A 23,718-nucleotide genomic window follows, 5' to 3' on the forward strand; every position below is an offset into this window, starting at 1 on the left:
TTGACACGGGTCCACAAGAGATCTAAGAACTAGCATGTTTATTGTCAATTCCATGGGTCCACCTCATGCGACGAAATCACATCGTGTCAAACTTACAAGTTTATTGTTATAGTAACCTACGAGGGCATGCGTCTGTATCATTCGATGGTAAAGTTGTGAAATAAATTATCATATATGTTTACTGTTGTTACATTTGCGGGCAGATGCTCCTAGATTATTGTGTCAATCCTGGTTCTTACGTTTTTGTGACACCCCGGACAATCGTTTCTATATATTCGAAGCGGTATTAATTTAAGCGCACGTCTGCTTATTATTATTATTAGTTTTAACTGCTTTAACGTTAGTCGATCAAATGAAATATGTTAGATCATGAAATTATTTTTATTTTCAAATCATTTGGTAAAAAGGTATCATACATTTGATAGAGTTTATATTTCTTATCATGGGATCAGAATGATATTGCATTTTGTTACTGACTTCTCGACCATTATATAACGAAAGTTACGTTCTTAACTAGCAAGCGACATTGTTACTACAACCACATTTAATGATGATGGGGAAAAAAAAAATAAACGGTCCTTTCCTAGATGTTGGCATGTTTTAAATTTTTTCATTAAATGCTCGAATGTTTCACTTCTTTATATTGATAAATGTAAAAAGCTCAAATAAGAAACAAGAATAAATGTAAAGAAAGAAAAAAAGAAATCAACTGGGCTCGAACCATTGACCCTTAGAGTAAAAGTATATCGCTAAAACAACTCAACCATGTGTGAGCATACCACGAGTGATGTATTTTATACTTTATAAGAGCAATCTTCGTAGTGGCACAAAATATAACGATAACAACAGAACTCTCCAAATGTTTCAGTCGTTTCGCGTTTGTCACGCTTCATAATTTGCAGGGTTTTTTAACAATGAAACGATGCATATAATGGATATTTTAGAGAATGGTTAATGTCAAGTATTACTGTTTCCTCACAAATATCATAACTACAACAAAACATTGTCAATTTACCACATCAACTTAGACAAAAGTTCTGAGAAATGGGGACTTGATAATTACAACTTAACTGTTGTGATAATTTATTTTTTTAAACTGATATATGGTCGTTTTATGCTACTTATAAAAGGCTAAATAATAATTTATAACTTATATAGTATAAAATATTCAATCTATACTGGTAAAACCTTTCTTCATTTAAATAGTAGTGAAATAATTTAGATACATATATATGTATTTTTATTCAGCTAGCATTAATACACAATTTTCGAAACGCATAATGCGAACTTTATATAAGTTTACATAAATATATTTAAGAAAAATGTGCAGATATACAATAATTTTTATTTATCATCGTTATCTTTTTCGCACACATTTGTTTTGATTTGAACGAAACTTTCCGTTCAAGACAATTACCGTTATATTCATGTTATTTTAACTGATGAAAATGTAAGGTGGTATAATTATATGCTCGCAGTATTCCAGTAAGTTAACGTAGGAAATGTTTGACACACGCCGGATCCACTCATAATGCAGCCTCAGGCGCGTAAGGACCTGATAAACTTTGAAATTCAAAAACACACACTTGAAATGCAACTTCACGAGGGAGGGAATGGGTACAGCTTAAAGCATTAAACCCGTTATTATTTAGACAAACTATTAGTTATTGAATTGTTATTGTCGTGTTCGCCTATTTGAGAACTAGGCAGTCGTGTTGAAAGGAATATATCACGGATTGTTTCGAATTTTAGGTTTTCATCAAAGCTGAATTATTGAAAGTTTACATTTGTTCGATTAATTTATTTTCGTTGATGCATAATTAAGGTCTCAATTCTGATTTAAAATGGTGCATCTACCGATAACTTCGTATGTGCATATATCTTCTTCTACTAGTAATAATAATACCAATTTAATATGATTAGTTTTATCAATGTTTTAATGCAATATAAATGTGGCTAGGTCGCTGATATTTAACTTATAATAGTAATGCTTGAAGCATAACTAATTATATTATATTTTATACAAATTTGGAAGCAATATCATTAATGCCCAATATAATTAAGTCGTAAAAATGTCAAATTGTGCACCGACATGTACAGCATGTAGCTAGCCTGAACGTCTTAGGCGGTTGATAAATTCATTTATGACGCGTGTTAACACAACGGTCGATAACATTTATGATTATCTGTCTGAAGTGGGTGTCATAAAAATTCCAATTGCAGAAAACCGCGGGGCTCTTTTCAACACGCCTCTAATCCGATGCTATTGCGCAACGTTTGCGGAGAAAGTTAGTGCGGTCCAAACATCAACGTATCACATAGGTACCGCTTTGTCGTCTTCATTTGATTGATGTTATGTACCACGCTCCAATTGAAAATACCGCCACCTTTTTCTATAACTTTCATACATAACGAAATTCTAATTTAAATAAATGTTGAAATAAAAGCTCTATATAGGCTCTATAGAAACGGGCATAATATTATGGCTGATGTGAGTCTAAAACTGAATCCCTGAAATTCGTTCATACTGACACTGACAATTTTGTCTACACTTGTATTGACAAGGCGGATATTCGTTTATACATCGTTTTGACAACCCGTCGATTCGTTCCTACGTGTAAATTGATAAAGTAGCTTTGGATGCGCATAGAATGAATCCCCGACCTCACAGCGTTGTAGAGACCGACTTCGTAGTAACCGTAAGAGACAACCTTGATCCGGATTCGGGCGCACTTACAGACGCTGTCAGGCGTACCATATGGCTGTCAAGCAACCTTCATATTCGTTCAGCTTTGTTCCGGGAAGGAGAGGTAAGACAGCTGTACCGTGCCTCCACTCACTCACTGACATCTCAGGTAACAAGACAACTTGACTTTAAATCGGCTATATATATATATATATATATATATATATATATATATATATATATATATATATATATATATATCACATGAATCTACAATCTCCACGCCGAGTTGTCGTTCCTTGCTCTCACATACAATCTCTGCCATCACAAGAAAATCCTAACATATTTGGTAGGATTTTATTTTTGGTTGTTTAAATATTATATTATGTAAAGTAGTATCATTTTCTATTATATTTTGAATATCGTGTATAAATTTTGGTTAATTATAAAAATAATTACCAAAATTAAAAAAAGTAGTAAAAATAACAACGGTTAAATTATACTACCACGTGGCTAAGCTATCATCACGTGGTTGGTTATATACGCAGGGATTTGATCCAGCTATGCTGGTTCCAGTCAAATCTCTGCGCGGAGTTTGATGAATCTATTTTACAAATAATTATTTCATTCTCAGCTTATGTTCATTGAAAAATAGTGCCGGGTTCTGATAAAACTGGGCATAATGCATGTGCGTAAAGTGTCGTACCAGATTAGCCTGTGCAGTCCGCACAGGCTAATCTAGGACGACACTTTCCGCTTTCATGGTATTTTTCGTTTAAAGAAAGTCCCTTCTTACCGAAAATCTTGTTAAGGCGGAAAGTGTCGTCCCTGATTAGCCTGTGCGGACTGCACAGGCTAATCTGGGAAGACATTTTACGCACATGCATTATGCCAAGTTTTCTCAGAACGCGACTCAATAGTTCATAAACAATACCCACTGCATTCGCCCTTAACACGGACACAGATTTCTATTAAACATTTGGTTATCCATTCCCTGTATGTATAATATGCAAATTGCACAATAACAGTCCTGTGTTGATTTTATTAGTTTATTCTTTTTTCAACATGTTGACGAAAATAAGTTATAAAAAAGGATCGAAAAATGACATGGTCACTATAAGTCTCTATCAGACCTTTACAACACGAATCCAAAGCCATCGTGAGAAAATATTTAATAACATTTTATTTCTTTGGCACCAAGCTTTTTCGACCCAACTGAATTATAGGCGTATTTGTTGTTAAGTTTCTTAGGTAACTGTAGGGACAAATGTCCGGGTGTCACTGAATTTAAAAGGGCAATAAATGAATTACCAAAGATCGAGGCTCTCATGTATATTAATCTTTCGATGACATACATGAAATTGACTTATTTTGTAAGATGCGATTTGCTGTCGGGATTTTTTATTATACAATTTTCAGTTATGATGATTTATAGTTTAAACATATATCAAATAAAGCTGGGGCGATTTTTTACAATTATAATTTTACAATTATGATTATATTCCATAATTGATATAAGTAAATACATAAAATCACACTCTTCGAATCCACTCGGTAGATTAATAAATAGTAGGAAGGTTTCCATAAAAGATGAATAACTGAAATAACAGACACTGTACCTACCGATATGTAAAGCAAAAACCGACACAAACCGTCCCGGACGATGTCCACCGAATATTGATCGCTCAAGGTCTTCAGTGTCTGTCGGTGGCTCACTCTCATTGTCTTCTTTCTTACGCGTTTCTCCACCGATTCGCCCTTGCTCAGTCGGAAGACATCCGTTTCCAACATCTCGTTGTCTTTCTGCAGACAGCCAATCAAAACCACAGCGACGGGTTGTCGTGGCCGACCAGATACCGACAACCATTGTTCCAGCTTACGCAGACATTGTTGGTGCGGTCGCTGGAGCTGATGGTCGCTGCGTAGACATTCCACAATTCTGGCTGGAACCTAGGAGGAGTCCGCCTGAAGCGTATCAGATCGTTGGAATTCACAGTCCGGAACGCATTATAGGTGTTAGCCTTTGATCGGCGTATATTACGTTTTGACGTGGAGTTAAAATAATGTAGAAGCAACTGTCCGGATTGACAAAATAATGTAGGAGCGATTGTCCGGGTTGGCAAAATAATGTAGGAGCGACTGTCCACCCTGTCAAAACATCGTAGGAGCGACTGTCCGCCCTGTCAAAACATCATAGGAGCGATTGTCCAGATACCTGATAAACAACCATTGTTTGTTTAATGTTTCTGCAAGTGCAATTAATAAATCAATACGTTTTCGGTATCTTAATGGCTTTATTTGTTGTAATAAAATAATTGTATCAGGTATGAAATTGTGAAAACATGAGGCGAACCAGTGCTCCAGCTAGGATTTGAAAAGGGCAGGGGGGCTTATTATTCAAAAGGGCACTTTCGACGCGCAGTATTTTGTCAAAAGGGCACTTTCGACGCGCAGTATTTTGTGAAAAGGGCACGTACGAGCGCGCGGGTGTTTCTGAAATGCGTCCTATTGCATGTTAATTTATATGTTATAAATAATTGTATTATTTCCATTATTATTAAACCATTCAAATATAATGTCTACAATGAGGATTAAAGTAATTACAATGTAATAAGAGATTTATGAATAATCATATGAAAAAACATTTTTTTTTTTTTTTTTTTTGGGGGGGGGGGCAGGGCGGAGGTTCGGGGGGCAGGGCGGAGGTTCGGGAGGGCAGGGCGGGACGCCCTTCGATTTAGGCCTAGCTGGAGCACTGGGCGAACAATGTCGGCAGGACCAATGTCAAGGATGGCGTATATCCGGGAAAGCATATATCCGCATGTGCTAAAAATATCGGGGGGGGGGGGGGGGGGAGTTTGCAGCTAAAAAAATTGAGTTGGTTTAAAAATGAGAAATTGGATTTTGAAACGTTTGTGTTTTTATTTTTATTTGCAGTTCAGTTGAGAAATTAATTTTCCTTTTTAAAAGGGCTTTTCCTATATTTTGGCATGTATTGAAATTTGTCATCAAATGCTTTATATTGAAAAATGTAAACATTGGAAAGAAAAAGCTCCTGAAAAAAAATCAAGAATTAAATTAAAGAAAGAAAAAATGTAACCCTTAACTGGGGCTCGATTGGTAATTGTCGGCTCGGTTTACGGTAATCGGTAGCGCGTTTTACGATTTTGGGCGGGTATACAACTCGGGTACAGTCTAATTCGACCGGGTACATGTGAGTATTCTTAAGAGTACCCGGGGCAAAGGCGGATCCAGGGGGGGGGGCGGACGCGGCGTACGCCCCCCCCCTAAAATCGCCAAAGTATAATCAATTCATTTAATTTTTCACACTTAACTAGATCTAAATCAACGAATTAAATTTTTCAAAGCCTTAAAAAATCACTAAAATCATGGAGCTTCCGGGGGGGGGGGGCTTCGCCCCCGTGGACCCCCAAAACTATAAACTATGCACTTTTTTGGCATTATAAGAAGGTACTTTGATGAACGTATATAAGGCGTGACATGCTCGAGAAGTGGTTGTCAAAATCATTGAAATCGTGAAGCTTCCCGGGGCTTCAGCCCCTGGACCCCCTAAACGATAAAATATGCACTTTTTTCATTATAATAAGGTCCTTTGATTAAAGTATATAAGGCATGACATGCTCGAAAAGTGGTTGTCACAGCCTTTAAAATCACTAAAATCCTGGCCCCCTTGACCCTCAGAAAATCTTTCAATATCCCGCCCCCCCCCCCTAACCAGAAATCCTGGATCTGCCCCTGCGGGGTACATGTAAGCAGTACCCGAGCCGAAGATTACCAATCGAGCTAAACTGGGCTCGAACCACTGAGCCCTGGAGTAAAAGTCTATCGCGTATACCGCTCGGCCAACCGTGCTCATACAGTGAGTGATGTATTTTATATTTTATATAGGCAATCCTCGTAGTATCACAAACTTTAACGACAACAACGGAACTCTCCAAATTATTCACTCGTTTCGCGTTGCAACGCTTTATAATTTTCAGGTTTTTAAATCGTCAAAAGATTAATATAATGGATATTTTAGAGCATGGTAAATGATCAGTATTACTGCTTCCTCACAGATATCATAACTACAACGAAAATTTGCGAATCTGAAACCTTTTTTTTTATTTTGTCAATTTACCTAAAGAAAGGCCCCTTTAATTACTTTGACTGCATAACTCCCATATTCGACAACGACCACTATGTGCAAAACTATACTATACCAATTAAAAAGCTCTATGCGGATATCTTCGGTTTTAATCCACCGAAACATAAACAAAAATGGAGGATGAGACAAGAGAAAGTTTGACTCCCACACAACATGTTCCCAAATCTCCTACCGCTCTACCGTGGGATCGGTTCTCCAATTGGCTCCACTGTGCCTGTGTTGTCACATTTGACCTGGAACTTGGTCAAGCCATGGAGGTACAGTTTAGTAGCTTTCTTCGCAACTGGGCAAACTGACCCGTACATTTTCAATGGCATTGTCTAATGGCTAACTTGTGAAGATTACTAATATGGAATTAGGCCTTTTAAAACATATGCCACTCTGTCTTATTATAATGAGGCAGAAACATGCCCTCCTGTACCTATGCCTATTCGGATTCTGGCCTTAGGAAAATATTGTCCATGAAATGTCAGACTAAGATATTAATTTTTTACTTGTCTGGATTTATTTTTTGGTTGTCCATGACAATTTGGAGCCCTCTAAATAATGTTTTACACTTTGTTAGCAAATTCAAGATATTTTTAATACCAATTTTCCTTAATTCTGTAATTGAAGAAGTAATGTAAAAAAAAAAGAATATGTTTGTGCTTTCAGTTTTATCAGGACATCAGCAGCTTTACAGTGGATTTACTTATGTATATTTAATTTCAGATTATCTACCCAAGCCACATACGGATGACAGAAAAAGAGGTACTAGATTTCTTATGGTATCTAACTCATATTTGTTTAGCCACCTAACTGTTTATTGTGATGTCTTTTTACTCAAAGCCAGCGTACACAGTGTTCTCAGAATCTCAGTAGCGCTTGATACAGCATGTTTGTATGCGGTATTTTAATTTAAGGATTCCATTTCTTCTGGAAAGTGAAAGCCAATCCCGCAAATAACACACTTAGCTTTTGCTTCTGTGTGTCATTTATAAATGAAATCTGTTTGTAGAATCTATACATTTATTTCTTAATATATGATTGAAGTCCTATGTTATTCCTCATTCCAGAAAATGAACATCTGCTATCTTTCATTTCCGGATTCAAATTCAGGTAAGGTTCATAAAAGTATCTTCAATCATAATCTTGACATTATATAATAAATTAAAACTCATCAATAACTTGTAGTATATGTTTGCATACATCTTTAATTAATGTATTATTGTTTGTGATTTAACATAAAGTAAACTGTCTTGTTGTTTGCATCTGTTCTTGTTCTTGTTCAGGCTGTATGGGAGACACTCAGTTTCACTTTCGGATCCGCCAGTGCCCAGGCCGCAGACAGATGGTTCAGTCACTAGTGGACTTCAATAACGACTGTCCACATCAGCTCAAGGTTAGCCCAAGTCAATGCTTCTTTTTTCAGGTTCGGATATTGGTTAAATAGTCTTTGGAGTTGCATGCAGCTGTTTCCTAATATTTAAAAATTGAATCTTGTGAAATCATATGTTATTGATATTTATTAATAAAAAACACACAATGAAATCAGTAAAATAATAATGTTTTTGCAACTGTTTACCTTTTAATTTCTGTTTGCCTCATTGGTGTTGCACCTGAATTAAACTGGCATGTATGTTGGTTTATTATAGTATATTTCAAAGACAAAGACCTATGTATTATTAAATGCATTTTTTTTAGAAATATTATTTATTATGCTTTAATTGAAAAAGCACATTAAACTTTCTATATGACTTATCGTAACTTTAAATTGTTTGACTAATATTAATGGGCTGCCATTTTTTCATGCAGAATTTCATTTTGCATCTCAATATACTCATGCAATCCAACGTTGCTCCTTCTGTTTTGTAGAGTGATGATGCTCATTATTATGGCTTTGTGTTTTTTCGACAAACCAAAGATAAATCTATACGAAGGGGCTATTTTCAGAAGGTAAGATTTTTCCTTAAATTAGTTAGCATTTACACCAAACAATCATGGACTCTTATCCCTTTCCCACTCAGAGGCAAACTAAAAATGGAATGTGCAAACTCGCAGTCTGTTCAGGTTTTATGCTGTTTGCTGCTCATCAGTATCTAAGGGTTGGAAATGAAGCCTTAAACATTTGAATCTAGTAAGAAAAGTCTTTAATTAAATTAAACTTTCTGAGGGACTACAAATGCGTGAAAGTACGTATCTAAGTGGTAATTGTCTAAAGGGTTATACATGTTTACTTATTTAGACCAAGTTTACATTTAAAGTCCACATATATAAAAAGACTGTGAGCAAAGAGTTACAAGCTTAGGAGTTGCAGGCTCATGTTAATTTGTGTTTACATGAAGATCACTGCTGCAAAACTCGTGATTAAGCTTAGATATTCAAGCAAATAAATAGATATGGTAAATTATATTGTTAATTATACCCCCACAAACGAAGTCAGGGGTATATAGGAGTGAGCTTGTCGGTCGGTCGGTCTGTCTGTCTGTATTAAGTGTCCGCTCTCTAATTCAAGATGTTTTCATCCAATCTTAACCAAACGTGGTCAGAAGTTGTATCTAGATGATGTCTAGGACAAGTTCAAACATGGGTCATGCCGGGTCAAAACTAGGTCACGGGGTCACTTAGTGCAATTTAAACATTGAGCATGGTGTCTGCTCTCTAATTCAAGTAGTTTTCATCCAAGCTTCACCAAACTTGGTCAGAAGTTGTATCTAGATGATGTCTAGGCCAAGTTCGAACATGGTTCATGGCAGGTCAAAAACTAGATCAGGGGGTCACTTAGTGCTTTTTAAACATTGAGAATGGTGTCGGCTGTTTTTTGTGAAGACAACATGCAAAATATTCTGTGTCAATGCGGCATGTCGGGGTATTCGTTTCGTCTGTGACAAAGCTCTAGTTGCAAATTGAAGTACAAGCAGAAGGCTGTCAATCTAAAGTATCATATACGGTGGAACTTATTCATTTATCATGGTTATCAATTAAAGTTGTAACTCATTATTGATAATTCATAGTACAAGTCTAATACGTACTATTGTTATATAGTTTGACAACTCTCAATAAGTTTCTTGATGTTAAATTGAATTAAAATGAAGAGTGACTTTATTAGTTATTTGCAATTGGTCAAGCAGCTTTACAGGTAAAAAACCTGTTGTTTTTTTCAAATGCCAAATTATGACTTTGTGAGTGGTCTCATTTCAGTCGGTGGTGTTGATATCACGACTGCCGTTTGTAGCCCTGTTCTCACAGCTAGTCAGCATAATTGCCCCAGAATTCTTTGAGAACGGGGAACCAAGCCTAGAAGCAGGTAAAAAGGATTATTTTTCTGCAAGAGCCCAGTGAAAAATTGATAAAACACAACAACACATTTTTTCTTTGTTATATGCCTCTAGAAATACTATCACCAGATGATACAACACCTACCCCACGTGCAAAAGCGCCAGATAGCCATGAATGAATGGTTTTATTGTTATTTTGCACAGAATATAGTCAAATGATCACATATGCAATTTTAAATCAAAATCTGAACTCATTACTGAGATATTCAAGTTTGAAAAGTGTTGCGTTAGAAAAGTCTCCAAGCGTTCTATATTCATTAAACAATAATGGTGTTGATCTTTTCTGGACTGCATTATTACCATTTAAAATCATGGTTATATTGCATATTTCAGCGTGTCATGATATTGACCAGTGGAATGCCCCCATTCCTGGTGAGACTATGAATTTGCCAATTTTTGGCACAGTTCTACAGGTAGGTCCATAAAGACATGATATGTTATTGAAGCTAACAGTTGTGCATGCAAGACTCTGCTTATCTCAGATCTGTGTACTATGGTCAGTTTATTTTGTGAAATAATTTAATATGAAGAAATACTTGGTGCAACATTAATGTCAACATTTCCATTCACTGGTGAAAGATTTTGTATTATTTCAATACTTGTAGACCCTTTGAGCAAAATCATTTTCAACTTTTAATTTTGTTGTTTACTTTCATTTGGAGGTTTTGATTAGGCCTCTTTGTACATTTTAATGGACTTAATGCATTTAATTTTTATGTAAAATGCATGTAGCTGAGATAAGCTTTTAATGATTTTAACAGTTTTGTTTTTGGTGATCCGTGTTTCAGTACTTAATTTGTCTAATTTATGAGTACTATTTTTGTACTCATAAAATTGTCCTGTACCTTAATACAAATATATTTTTCCATCACTTTCTGAACTAATTACTTTTTGTTTACATTCGACACATCAATTATGCCCTTTATTTTCATTAATCTTTTTTAGTTCATTATGTTTATTTCTGTCAGTGCTTATAGTGGCGTGCTTGTGTCATGTAGGTTACAATCCCGTCTAGGGTCGACATGCGTATTGGAACTCTCAACACTAAACCACAGGCCATGGTAAGTCTAGGCCACGTTAATTCTGGCATGACACTTAATCACAGGCCATAGTCAGTCTTGCATGTCTTAAAACCACAAGCCACAATTTTCTTTTCAATTAGCCACAGGAACGGTCAGTATGGCTAATTAATAAAACCACAGGTCATTTTAAGTATTGCAATTTGCTTAACCAAAGACCATGGCAGATCAGGTATGTCAATAAACCAAAGACTATGGTAAGTTTAGCATTTCACTAAACAACATGCCACTTTAAGTTGGGCTTGTAAATTAACCAGAAGAAATGGTAAGCAAGTCATGTCACTAAAGCATAGGCCACTGTCACCAATAGTAGTTTAATGACCATAGTGTTAAACTGTGCAGTTTCAAATAGTAAATGGTTGGTAGGTGTCATCATTTGATCAGGGGTGTGATTTCTCCTCCTTTCAGCTGATTTCCTCCCTTTCAATGCAAACTAGTTTTTAGTCCCCTACCGGTTTCACCAGAGGGGACCTATGGTTTGTGCTCCGTCTGTCTGTCTGTCCGTCCATCACACTTTTCTGGATCCTGCGATAACTTCAAAAGTTCTTAATATTTTTTCATGAATCTTGAAACATGGATAGATGGCAATAATTATATGGACATTATGCACGTCATTTCATTTTGTTCCTACAGCAAAAATTATTGTTGCTATGGCAACAAACAGACTAGAAATACTGCTGAAAATGGTGGTTGTCTGGATCCTGCAATAACTTTTAAAGTTCTTATAATTTTTCATGAAACTTGAAACATGGATAGATGGCAATATGGACATTATGCACGTCATTTCCTTTTGCTCCTACGTCAAAAATTCTGGTTGCTATGGCAACAAATATTTAAAAAAATATTCCGACAATGGTTGAATTTCTGACAATGGTGTAGCTTGTAGGGGACTTTGATTGCTTGGCAATAGTCTTGTTACAAATAGTTACCGGTACTATTTTTTCTAGATCTATATACAAACTAAGAAATAAGTTGAACCCTGCTAGGGGGGTAGGGAATTTTCCTCCCCTGATGTTGTTCTTAGATCACACCCCTGTTTGATGGAGAAAGTGATGGTAGAGGGTCACATGATGAGTATGTCACTTAATGATGTTTAGTTTAAACTCACAGTGGGTGACACAATTGCAAAGCTTGCTGTACAATTAACCAGATTATTTTCAATATAAAGCTATGGAAAATGCCAGAAATACAGACATATACATATCCTTGAAGTAACATTTTGTCATGATGATGTATAATGTATAAAATGTATATTGCTGTCACAGAAAAAGTATTGTGTATGTATCATAACATCAGCTTATCTGTTAGAATTGAAGATAATAAAGCATGAACGCAAAAAATAATCAGCAAAAAAGCTTTGTCATGAGAGGCATCTGTGTACATGATTTTTTTTTACAGACACACAGTTTTCAGAGTAAAGTTTCAAATAATTACATTTTCAAGTAATATTAAGTTACTGAGTGCATTTTTTCAGTACCAGTATTTATATTGCAATGTTTCAGCCTGTGGTTCCAGCTCAGAGTGTTTTGCCATCTCTTTTTGAAGTGGATATCTACAGGTTAGTTGGAGTTATGGCTCTTTAGAATTATGTTTTTACCAGTTTCACTTTCTGCAAGTCTTAAGAGTTTAATGTTTTTTTATGCCCCCGGATTGATGATCGGTGGTATATTGTTTTTGGCCTGTCTGTCTGTCATTCTGTCTGTCATTCTGTCCCAAAACTTTAACCTTGGTCATAACTTTTGAAATATTGTAGATAGCAACTTGATATTTGGCATGCACATGTATCTCATGGAGCTGCACATTTCGAGTGGTGAAAGGTCAAGGTCATCCTTCAAAGTCAAAGGTCAAATATATGGCTTCAAAGCGGAGCAGTAACGGGCATTGTGTTTCACACACACAGCTCTTGTTATTTTCTTTAAACTTAGGAAATATGTTTGTGGGCTTTATATCTCAGCTAACTTAAAAAAATGATCCCAAGCCCCATACTGCAGAGTGATATTGGCCTTGGAATTATCTTTACATGTTGTATTTTGCTTTTCACCTCTTTAATGTCAATGTCATTCCTGCTTCATCTAACATTGTTTTATAATATACTGAATGTGACCTTGAATGTTTTACATGCAGCACATTAAAATATTCTTAACTGAAGGCAGGGTTTTTGGAATGAGCCTAGTCATGCACAAATGGATCTAAAACGATATATTGCTAGCATAGCTCCAGACCAGCTTGCCCAGTCCCATAGATTGATGAGGAGCTATCCTGTTCCTGTCTCATAAGCAGAAAGCGTATATCCTGACTAGCTCGCGCAAATGCACAGGCTGGTCCGTAGCAAGGCTGGCCACATATGGCATATGTTATGATGCAGGTTGAATAATGTTCTTGTCATTCAGTCCTTTTCAGAGTATTCTACCTCATATACAGATGCTGTGGGAACTAGTCATTGCAGGCGAGGTAACTGCATTTTTTTCTGTAAGACAATTACATAATTGAATAAAATATCTTAATAATTATAAGCTATTCGGGACATGCTTATTATTGCTCAGGGGTTTCAATTTTCCGGAATATTCCGGAAATCCGGATTTCAGCCAACCAGGGTAGATTTTGCGATGAATGAAAATCCAATTAGATATTTTTTTGAAATGGGGGGGGGGAGGTAGGGGAATTTAGTATGAAAGCGCCATAAATTGAGAACGAAATTAATATATTTGTTGAAGCTTCATCGTCTTAGCGCTCGCTACCGATTATGCCCAGTATTTTATTTATTATTTTTGATTTGCTAGCCGATGGCACGGATATAAACGATAACTTACAGTAAATCGTCGCTACTTTCCAAAATTATTACAAGTCAACGAAATGTTGCACATTTATCATGAAATATTTTAAGTGATCGATAAGCAAAGTAAAGCAGCTCAATAGCATATTGTAAAGCACTATGTTAACCAAATTATATTTTGATAACGTATTTGCTTGGTAAATGGTTATCATTTTTTGGCATTCAAATGATATACACATTTTATTTCATGTGCAAAACACGTACATTTTTCGGATTGTCTTTTTCGGATACAGTATTTTTCGCTGATTAAATTTATTTTTTACGTCTATACTATAAACAAACCTATAATGACAAATACACATGCGGTGATATAGACGGTCTGATAGATAATATTTTGCATAGTGTTCACAAAAATTGCAACTAGAAATACTATAAAATAGTACAATTAGAGAGGGGTTGAGGGGGTGGGGACATTGCCCTTTATCTCCATTGGGGACCTGCGTTCTCAGACTCCTGGTCTAATTTTCCGGATTTTTTTAGCAAACAATGTCTATTTTTGTCACAACCCATATCTTTTTATTGTTATGCCCCCAGATCGAATGCATGGGGGTATATTGCTTTTGGCCTGTCTGTCATTGTATATGTCTGTCTGTCATTCTGTCCCAAAATTTTAACCTTGGTCATAACATTTGCAATATTGAAGATAGCAACTTGAAATTTGGCAGGCATGTGTATCTCATGGAGCTGCACATTTTGAGTGGTGAAAGGTTAAGGTTATCCTTCAAGGTCAAAGGTCAAATATATGGCTTCAAAGTGACGCAGTTGGGGGCATTGTGCTTCTTACAAACACACTTCTTGTTTTTTAAAGACGTGTTCTCATGAAGGATTATTAAGCGCTTTATTCCAGTAAATGTGTCTGTTTTGCAGCCTATAGTAGTGATGGCTGCCTCCCCAGCTGTTACCTCCAGTACTGTGCAGTCTCTTGTCAGGTATGCTGCAAGGAACATTAGCTATTATGAGCTGTGCCATGTGAAAATATGTCTAATGCCATATGAAGCCAGCGTAGCTGCATGCTAGTCAGGAGTTACCCTGTCTGCTATTGAGACCACAAAACCTTGGGTGACTTTACAGCTGACAGGGAAACTCCCGTCCACATTATCCGATTGCCTAGGCTGGTGTTGAGATATGCTGGCCACATATGGCATAAAGCCCATTTCGCATGATGTGGCTTTCATTGTGTAACATAACTTTCGCAAGTGTTTTGGTTTATGACATATATAAACTGATTTTAAAAATGTTGAATTATATGGTGGTCGTGACTTCTATCATAAGACTAACAGGATTGTTTTGGGGTACCAGAAATGAAACTTATGAGAGGAATTAATTGAAGAATATCTGCACATCAGTAATTGGATTTTGATTCATTTTTCTGAGAGCTTTATGTTGGTAACAGGATTGTTTTGGGGTACCAAACATGAAACTTATGTTAGGAATTTATTGAAGAATTTCAAGTAACTTCTACCTGTGTCCTTATTAGTTTGTTATAATCAGAAATAGTCTAACAAAATTTAACATTCTTTAAACATTATAAGCACATAAGTAACAAGAGATTGCCAAGCAATATGGTCCCCTACCGGTGAAACTCCACCATTGTCAGCATTTTTTTATATTTGTTGCCATAGCAACCAGAATTCTTGACGTAGGAACAAAATAAAATGATGTGCATAATCTCCATATTGCCATCTATCCATGTTTCAAGTTTCATGAAAAAATATGAAGAACTTTAAAATTTATCGCAGGATCCAGAAAAATGTGATAGACAGACTGACAGACATAGCGGAAACCATAAGTCCCCTCCGGTTTTACCGGTAGGGGACAATTAGATTTTGATTCATACGTCTGACAGCTGAATGCTTGTGCAGTATCTCAACAGCTTTAAAATATCTTAGTTCATAATGAACTTTTTTTTTTAATTGGACATTTCTTTAATGTAAACATGAAATCTAAAGCTGACATGGTAGATGACATGCTGATCTATACAGGGATTGCATTTGAGGTAGTTGGGGTCATGGTCACTACAAATAGAAAAAGTGTTTGTGCTCAATAGCTTAAGTTAGGGTCTATTATTTTGTGTTAATGAAGCTTACATGCAGACCTATATTGGCATTGCAATTGGTGCCAATGGGATTAAAATCACTGTACCAAAACTAGGAAAATGTTTTCTGCTCATTAAATGAAGTCTGGGGGAGGTATAGTGCTGTAATATTTTCTGGGAGTAGCTTATTATGCCAGGTTACTTGCAAAGTTAATTACCTTCAGCTACATTTATTGGCAATAATTTTAAAATCTAATTTCTTGGCACGAACACATTTCTTGTTGTACTTAATCAATGTTCATCTTTTAGTTTTTTTATAAACTATATTACTATTACAGAACTGATGTTCAGCTTCAAATACATCTTGTGGTCATTGTATTAGGTTGCTGACAGAAAACGAACATCATACTATCAAAGCGGAAGAACTGTCGTGCTTGTTGTCGAGGGCAGCTCTTGTTTCTTCTGCTAAATCTGCTCAAATCCAATTGAATAATTGATCTATTTTTTTTCTTTCAGTTTGATCTCCCCTCTACACTACTGTTCTGATTACCGCCCATACTTCACCATACATGACAGCGAATTCAAGGAGTACACAACCAAAACACAGGCTCCGTAAGAGTCGCTTTATATGATAATTATTTTTCATACCCCCATACAGTTGGGGGCAATAAAGCATTGCAGTTATATACATGTATGTCCTTACACATGTCAGTCAGCTTGTGTTTTCAACTGGCTGGGTTGATTTCTGTAAAAAAATCACACATGAATGTGCAGATAATGATAAAGGAACAAAGTATGGCTGGTCCAATCGTGGCAGAATGATAACTCTTTATCTGTTATAGGCTATAGAATATGGCATTTTTTTCCACTAAATAATATAGTCCAACATTTTTTTTGTTTTAAGTTTTCTGAAACTGCTTGGTAGATTTTGTTCAAACTATCTCAGCTGAATGACCTTAATTTGAAGATTATTGTAAAGAAATGAATTTTTGTTGCAAATACTTTTTTGCAGAATAATGGCACTTGTTTTTTTTTCCACCATAATTTCCCAAATATTCTGTTTACCCAGCTGCTCTGAAAATACTATTGTTTTTTCTCCAACTTTCAAAGTGGAATTACTTCCCTTTGTCATTTGTTCAAATATAGATAATATATACATAAAACTTCAACTTGTAGGTAGATTTTGCGCAAATTTTGAATTGTAAATTACCTAGTTGTGTGGATTATTTTAAAGGATGTCATTTTGTCAGTGACACATTTTGTCAGACATACAACCGATATATACTTTTCCCCTAAATTGTGTAAAATTTTCAATCTTGGCAGATTTTCGCTGTATTTTCAAAGCTGAATAACTTTGAAGTCTGTGATCTAGTTGCAACTTATTTTGGCAGAATTATGGTGCTTTTTAATTTTTTTAAGTATTACTGGTAATTGTAATAAGATAAAAAAAAATAATTCTGAGTTGAATCATCAGTGTTAACTATCTAATACTATTATTCCTTTCAGTCTGCTAGTAATACTTTAAGTCATTTTCACATGTGAATCATGTTGTTTAGTTCTACAATGTCAATAAGTTCAAATGCGTAAATTATTTTAGACCACTCCTCATTGCAGTCCACCAGTTATACTCGGTGTAACAAACCCGTTCTTTGCTAAGACTCTCCAACACTGGCCCCACATCCTCAGGATAGGGGAGATGACGGAGGAGGCCATACCTAAAGGCTTCAACAAGCTAAAGAAAGCAGCCTCACTGAAAACCCTGGACTGTAAGCCTGGTGGGTAATGTTTAAATACAGCCATACTTTGTTTAATGGAGTTCTATGTAATTTTATGGTTGAAAGCTAAAGAAAGCAGCCTTCCTGAAAACTCTGGACTATAACCTTGACGACTTATCATTGAACAGTGTCATATAATGGATTTTGATGTACATGTAATGTTAAGGTGGAAGTTCATGTTTTATAAAAAAAACACCGGGAAATTTAATAGGGTATAATACATGTACTCATTGCGGAAGCAGTCCCAAAAGGCTTCAAGTAAACCTCAAGAAAGCAGATTTCCTGAAAACGTTTTGGTGTAAACTTGTTTGAGTGCTTTTTAGATAGAGCCATGTCTTGCATAAACATTCTAACAATAGTTGGAGCCTCTGTGGTTGGTTATACAACAGCATGCTTTTTAAAGGGACTTGTAGTTCTCTGTAATAACAGGCACTGATTGTGAAAGATATTTGCTAGGATTTGGTATGCTTAAAGATGCATTCTGTCTTAAATTCAAGATGGAAAACTTTAACAGAAACAAACTTTCCATAGAAATTATGTATGCTAGAATTTAATATGAAACAAAACTTTACATTGCTAGCTTTTCTTAAAACACTTTACTCTAAGCATGGTTATACATGAAAGCCCAAACAACGAGCAGTGTAGATGTATTGATTTTACATATAGTTTTTGCCCTGTCTGTTTGTTGGTTTGTTGGTTTGTTTGCGTCAAACTTTAATATTGGCCATAACTTTTGCAATATTGAAGATAGCAACTTGATATTTGGCATGCATGTGTATCTCATGGAGCTGCACATTTTGAGTGGTGAAAGGTCAAGGTCATCATTCAAGGTCAAAGGTCAAATATGTGTGGGGGACATAGTGTTTCACAAACACATCTAGTTTGAATTTGATTTCTGTAAAATGACTTTTAAGAATACACACCAACAGCTAAATACTGATGATCTCTTGTTGCAATCTCCAACAAAATTTTTGTAAAACACCATTGACTATACACGTCATGTAAAAAGTTGTTACTCTTTGAATGGCCTATTGTATTTAGTATCAGAATTGGTCAATTGATGGTTGAAAAGAAATTTACGAAATTCATTACATTGTTTAATGTCAATTATGGACTTTTTTATGTCAATGAAGCAATAGTTTCATTTTCATGTACTTAAATTTTCATTTTCCATCATGAAAGATTTTGCTCACAACATCAATGGAATTTCACTGTTGTATGTATGTGTCCATAGGGGTCTATACACAGTACAAGACTTTCTTGATGAAGGACAAGGAGATTCTAAAGAAATTAATCAAGGTATGTATGTGACATTTTATACGGGTGATCTTTTAACATTTCTGACAATATGCCTTTATTTAATGCGTCCATTGTTTATCATGGCGAAGCTAATACTTATACCAGTACTCCAAGCAATAGCAACAGTTTTACTATCAATTTCGATTACCTTTGGAAGTTGTCATAATAATTGTGAATGCGATAGTAATATAAATGATCTTAATGTCCTATAATGTTAATACTTTAAAATATGATAACTAGCAAAGTGATTTAAAGATTCATTAATGAATGTGCTTGATGATAGAGCCATGCTTTATTGGTACTTTATAGATTAAATTCACATTCCAGGGCATGCAATCAAAAAGACCAGTAGAAGTACAAAATGCTATTCTAAGAAGGCACTGTCTGGAACTTACACACAGCTTTATGATTCCTTTGGTAAGAACTTGGCTAAGTTTTGACTTTGGTCAAGGAAGGTTTGTGCAATTTCTTCGCAACTAAGAAAATGTTATTTTTTGTTTTTGCAAAGAAATGATTCAATTGTCAAATTAGTTGAAATTGATCTGTAAAAATCACTGTTAAGTTGCTTCTGGTATGAATACTATTAAGCTGATTTCTTGCTAAATATACTTTCTTTATTCTATGTTATAAAAAGTCACAATTTAAAGATATATCATGTGTGTCCTTAATGGCAGTGTTTTATAAGTATATTTGTATTACTATAGCTTTAATAAATCGCATATACAACTCAATCTTTTAGAAAATATTGAAACGTTTACATAAATTTATATTTATATCAATATATATTTATGTGTGCTTATTCCAGGAGCGCTACATAGCAACACTCATGCCTCTACAAAGGAACATCTCTCCACACAAGGGCCCTCCCAGCCTGCGCGAGTTTGACACAGAGGAGTTTCTGCGCTCGCTGGAGATCGCTGGTCCCCAGCTCACCTGTGTTCTCAAGGGCGACTGGGTTGGGCTGTACAGGAAGTTCCTGAAGTCTCCCAACTTTGAGGGCTGGTTCTTGCATCGCCAGTATGAGATGAACCAGAAGCTGCAGTTACTCCACATGGAGGCACTATGTCAAGCGGTAAAGTCTTCAAACAAATGAACCTCATTCTGGGAAATCTGGGCTTAATGCTTGTGCGTTATGTGTATTTCCAGATAAGCCTGTGCATTCTGTACAAGCTAATCAGGGAGGCCACTTTCTGCCTTTACTGTGATTTTGTTAAAAAGAAACTTCCTGTAAAAAAAATACATAAAAGTGGAAATTGTCATTCCTGATAAGCCTGTGTGAACTGCACAAGCTTATCTGGGATGATACATTACGCACAAGCATTAAGCACAGACTTCGTAGAATGACAAATCATCAATGTTTGAACATTCATTGACAACAATGGCAATCAACAGCAAGAACCATTGAATTTTAATACAATAACTTACATGTATTATCAACATTCATGTTATCCCATTTGTATGCCACATTTTTTAACTGCCTTACACTTGAAGACATGTTTTAGTTTACAGGCAATATTTTCATGGAAATCAAGTTAATTAGAAAATAAATTTAAAATTAATTATTACACCTGGAGACTCTTTCAAGTGGTACGGTGATATCACAAATAATAAATCTTTGAACCATTCATTGGCAACAATTTAAATGAACGTCAAGAATACCGGAACTTCAACCCGATAACTTATGTTTTCAACAAATATGTATAATCCCATTTGCATGCCAAATTTGCCTTTCACTTAAAGACAGGTTTACCTTAACAAGCAATTTTGGCATGAAAATCAAGTTTAGAAGAAAATGACTTATAAAATGAATTGTTGTCCCCTACCAGTGAAACAGTAGGGGAGTTATGGTTTGCTCTCTGTCTGTCACACTTTTCTGGATCCTGTGATAACTTTAAAAGTTCTTCATATTTTTTCATGAAACTTGAAACATAGATAGATGGCAATATGGAGATTATGCAAGTCATTTCATTTTGTTCTTATGTCAAGAATTACGGTTGCTATGGCAACAAATAGACTAGAAATATTGCTGAAAATGGAGGAGTTTCACCGGAAGGGGATTTATATTGCTTTAAAAGGCAGTTTAAAAAGTATGATATAAATTAATTTGTTAAAGTAATTGTTATTTCAGTTTGGCATTAAACTTATACTGTGATTAAATCTCTGAAGAAAAAATAAAAATAAAAAAAAGAGAATATCTGTGTTGAAAAATGTAAACAAGGATGTTAAACACGTTTTATTTTTTTTTAGGTCTTTAGAAATTGTGAGCATGATGTGTAATTGTTTTCTTATTTTCAGGATCTAGTAGATTGGATACAGGACAAAGAGGAAGTAGAAATAGTAGACCTTATACTGCGTATTAGAGAGAAATTGGTAAACAAATATGTTGGTTTTGATTGAGTTTGTTAACATGTGTACAAAGTAAATTCTTTTGTGTGTTTGAGGGGGGGGGGGGGGGGGGGATACTTGAATAACTCTGTTGGTTGGTCTGTCGGTTAATTGGTTGGTTTGTCTTGCTGCACTTTGTGCCACAAACTTGTGTCTTAGTTTTCTGTGTATCAACATGACACAATATAAATACTTTTTCTTAAACTATGTAGCAGTGCAAGATCTAATTTACGTGTATGTCACAACGTTCTTTGCAAAGTTATTTGTTGTTGTCAATAATTGTTCAAGTTCTTATTGCTTTGCAAGCTGCCGGAAAAAAAAGCCTGTCTTCATATTAAAAAAAAAATATTTATATAGTTCTATTGGTGAATTTAAAAACAAGACTGTTCATTGAAATTGCAAATCAATTTGGCTTAAAATTATATATAGATATGAAAACTATTTAAATACACTACGAAAATTGGATTCCCTGTTTAGCATCTCGAGTAGGCTTTCTGATGGATGACTAAGAAAACAATTTTTTTGACAATAAGGTAAATCAATATTTGACATCAGCAAACCTATAATATGATGCTTGTAAATATTGATAGTTTAACATTAAAGCCTTATACCAACCACTTCATTGGAAGGAAATGATGACATTTTTTTATTAACTAGTTGTTTGTTTCTGTTTGTCTCAAAATTAAAGCAGATGCTTAAGATGGAATCCAATGTGTATGGCCCTATTCATTTGTCTCTGAAATTCATGTGGATGTGGATGGCAAAAATGTGACATACATTTTGCAATGTTTTTATTATCTGTCAGAAGGGTGTAATTTACAAGATCAGAGTTCTATACATTATTTTCTAATTATTTGCTTACTTAACTTCTTGTATTTAATTCTTCTCTTTATTTATTCAGAAGTTTGCAGCAGTTCACTCAGTGGCTGTGAAAAAGGAAAGCATCCACAAACTGGAGAAGCATATGAAGGCGATCATTGACAACCTGCCTGCAGATCTACAGTCTGTCCTCAACAGCTGACAGAGCCTGTGAATCAATTAGAGATTCCTTACAGTTATACAGTATTCACTACACGAAGTAGTTCCATGCTGAACAGCTTACAAGACCTGTGAATCAATTAGAGTGAATTACAGTTGTACAGCATTCATGGCACAAAGTAGTTCCATACTGAATAGCTTACAAGACCTGTGAATATAATTGACTGAATTACAGTTGTACAGCATTCATGGCACAAAGTAGTTCCATACTGAATAGCTTACAAGACCTGTGAATATAATTGACTGAATTACAGTTGTACAGCATTCATGGCACAAAGTAGTTCCATACTGAACAGCTTACAAGACCTGTGAATCAAATTGACTGAATTACAGTTGTACAGCATTCATGGCACAAAGTAGTTCCATACTGAATAGCTTACAAGACCTGTGAATCAAATTGACTGAATTACACTTGTACAGCATTCATGGCACAAAGTAGTTCCATGCTGAATAGCTTACAAGACCTGTGAATCAAATTGACTGAATTACAGTTGTACAGCATTCATGGCACAAAGTAGTTCCATACTGAACAGCTTACAAGACCTGTGAATCAATTAGACTGAATTACAGTTGTACAGCATTCATGGCACAAAGTAGTTCCATACTGAATAGCTTACAAGACCTGTGAATCACATTGACTGAATAACTGTTATACAGTTTACAGTGAAATGTAGTTCCCAACTGAACAGCTGACAAGAAATGTCTGATTCCAGTAGAGTTGACTAACAGTTATTCAGCATTCAGGGCTTGTAGTCATACTCTACTGAATACATAGGTAACAGGAGTTTTTAAACATGTTGTGAAGGTTTTCAGTTGCATGCGGCTCAGTGACAGTCTGTTTGGAAACATCTGACAAGAGCCATGATTTCCCAGATATATTGAAGACTGATAATAATAGGTATACAGAGCTGCAAGTTAGGCCCTTCTGAGGAACTAATGTGAGCCATGTCACCTACTAGTATTTAGACAGACATGCTGTTGAACAGTATGCAGGGTTCAGTGTTAAGGTGTATGGCTCTCATATTTAGAAGTAGAAAACTTTAATAGTAAAACAGTTAACAGTTTCTCCTGACCTAATGATGAGAGCCATTGTTAAAAATTTA

General features: G+C 35.4%; 1 protein-coding gene across 2 annotated transcripts; it reads left to right on the forward strand.

Moving 5' to 3' along the window:
• The first annotated feature begins 6,956 nt into the window (after window positions 1–6,956).
• Window positions 6,957–22,820, forward strand: LOC127878615 (protein DENND6A-like). Of its 2 annotated transcripts, XM_052425144.1 has the most exons (18): window positions 6,957–7,111; window positions 7,566–7,604; window positions 7,910–7,952; window positions 8,126–8,235; window positions 8,709–8,789; window positions 10,035–10,140; window positions 10,505–10,584; window positions 11,170–11,232; window positions 12,753–12,808; window positions 13,641–13,701; window positions 14,951–15,012; window positions 16,635–16,730; window positions 17,733–17,893; window positions 19,128–19,192; window positions 19,520–19,609; window positions 19,998–20,264; window positions 21,488–21,562; window positions 22,479–22,819. In XM_052425144.1, exons 1-18 carry the CDS (start codon window positions 6,968–6,970, stop codon window positions 22,596–22,598), a joined length of 1,719 nt encoding a protein of 572 aa, XP_052281104.1. In that variant the 5' UTR covers window positions 6,957–6,967; the 3' UTR covers window positions 22,599–22,819. The 2 variants fall into 2 exon arrangements, with proteins under 2 accessions (XP_052281104.1, XP_052281111.1); XM_052425151.1 differs by lacking the exon at window positions 11,170–11,232 and having other exon boundaries at window positions 22,479–22,820.
• Window positions 22,821–23,718: the final 898 nt, after the last annotated feature.

The sequence above is a fragment of the Dreissena polymorpha genome, chromosome 1 (assembly GCF_020536995.1).
Source record: "Dreissena polymorpha isolate Duluth1 chromosome 1, UMN_Dpol_1.0, whole genome shotgun sequence".
NCBI classification, from domain to species: Eukaryota; Metazoa; Mollusca; class Bivalvia; order Myida; family Dreissenidae; genus Dreissena; species Dreissena polymorpha.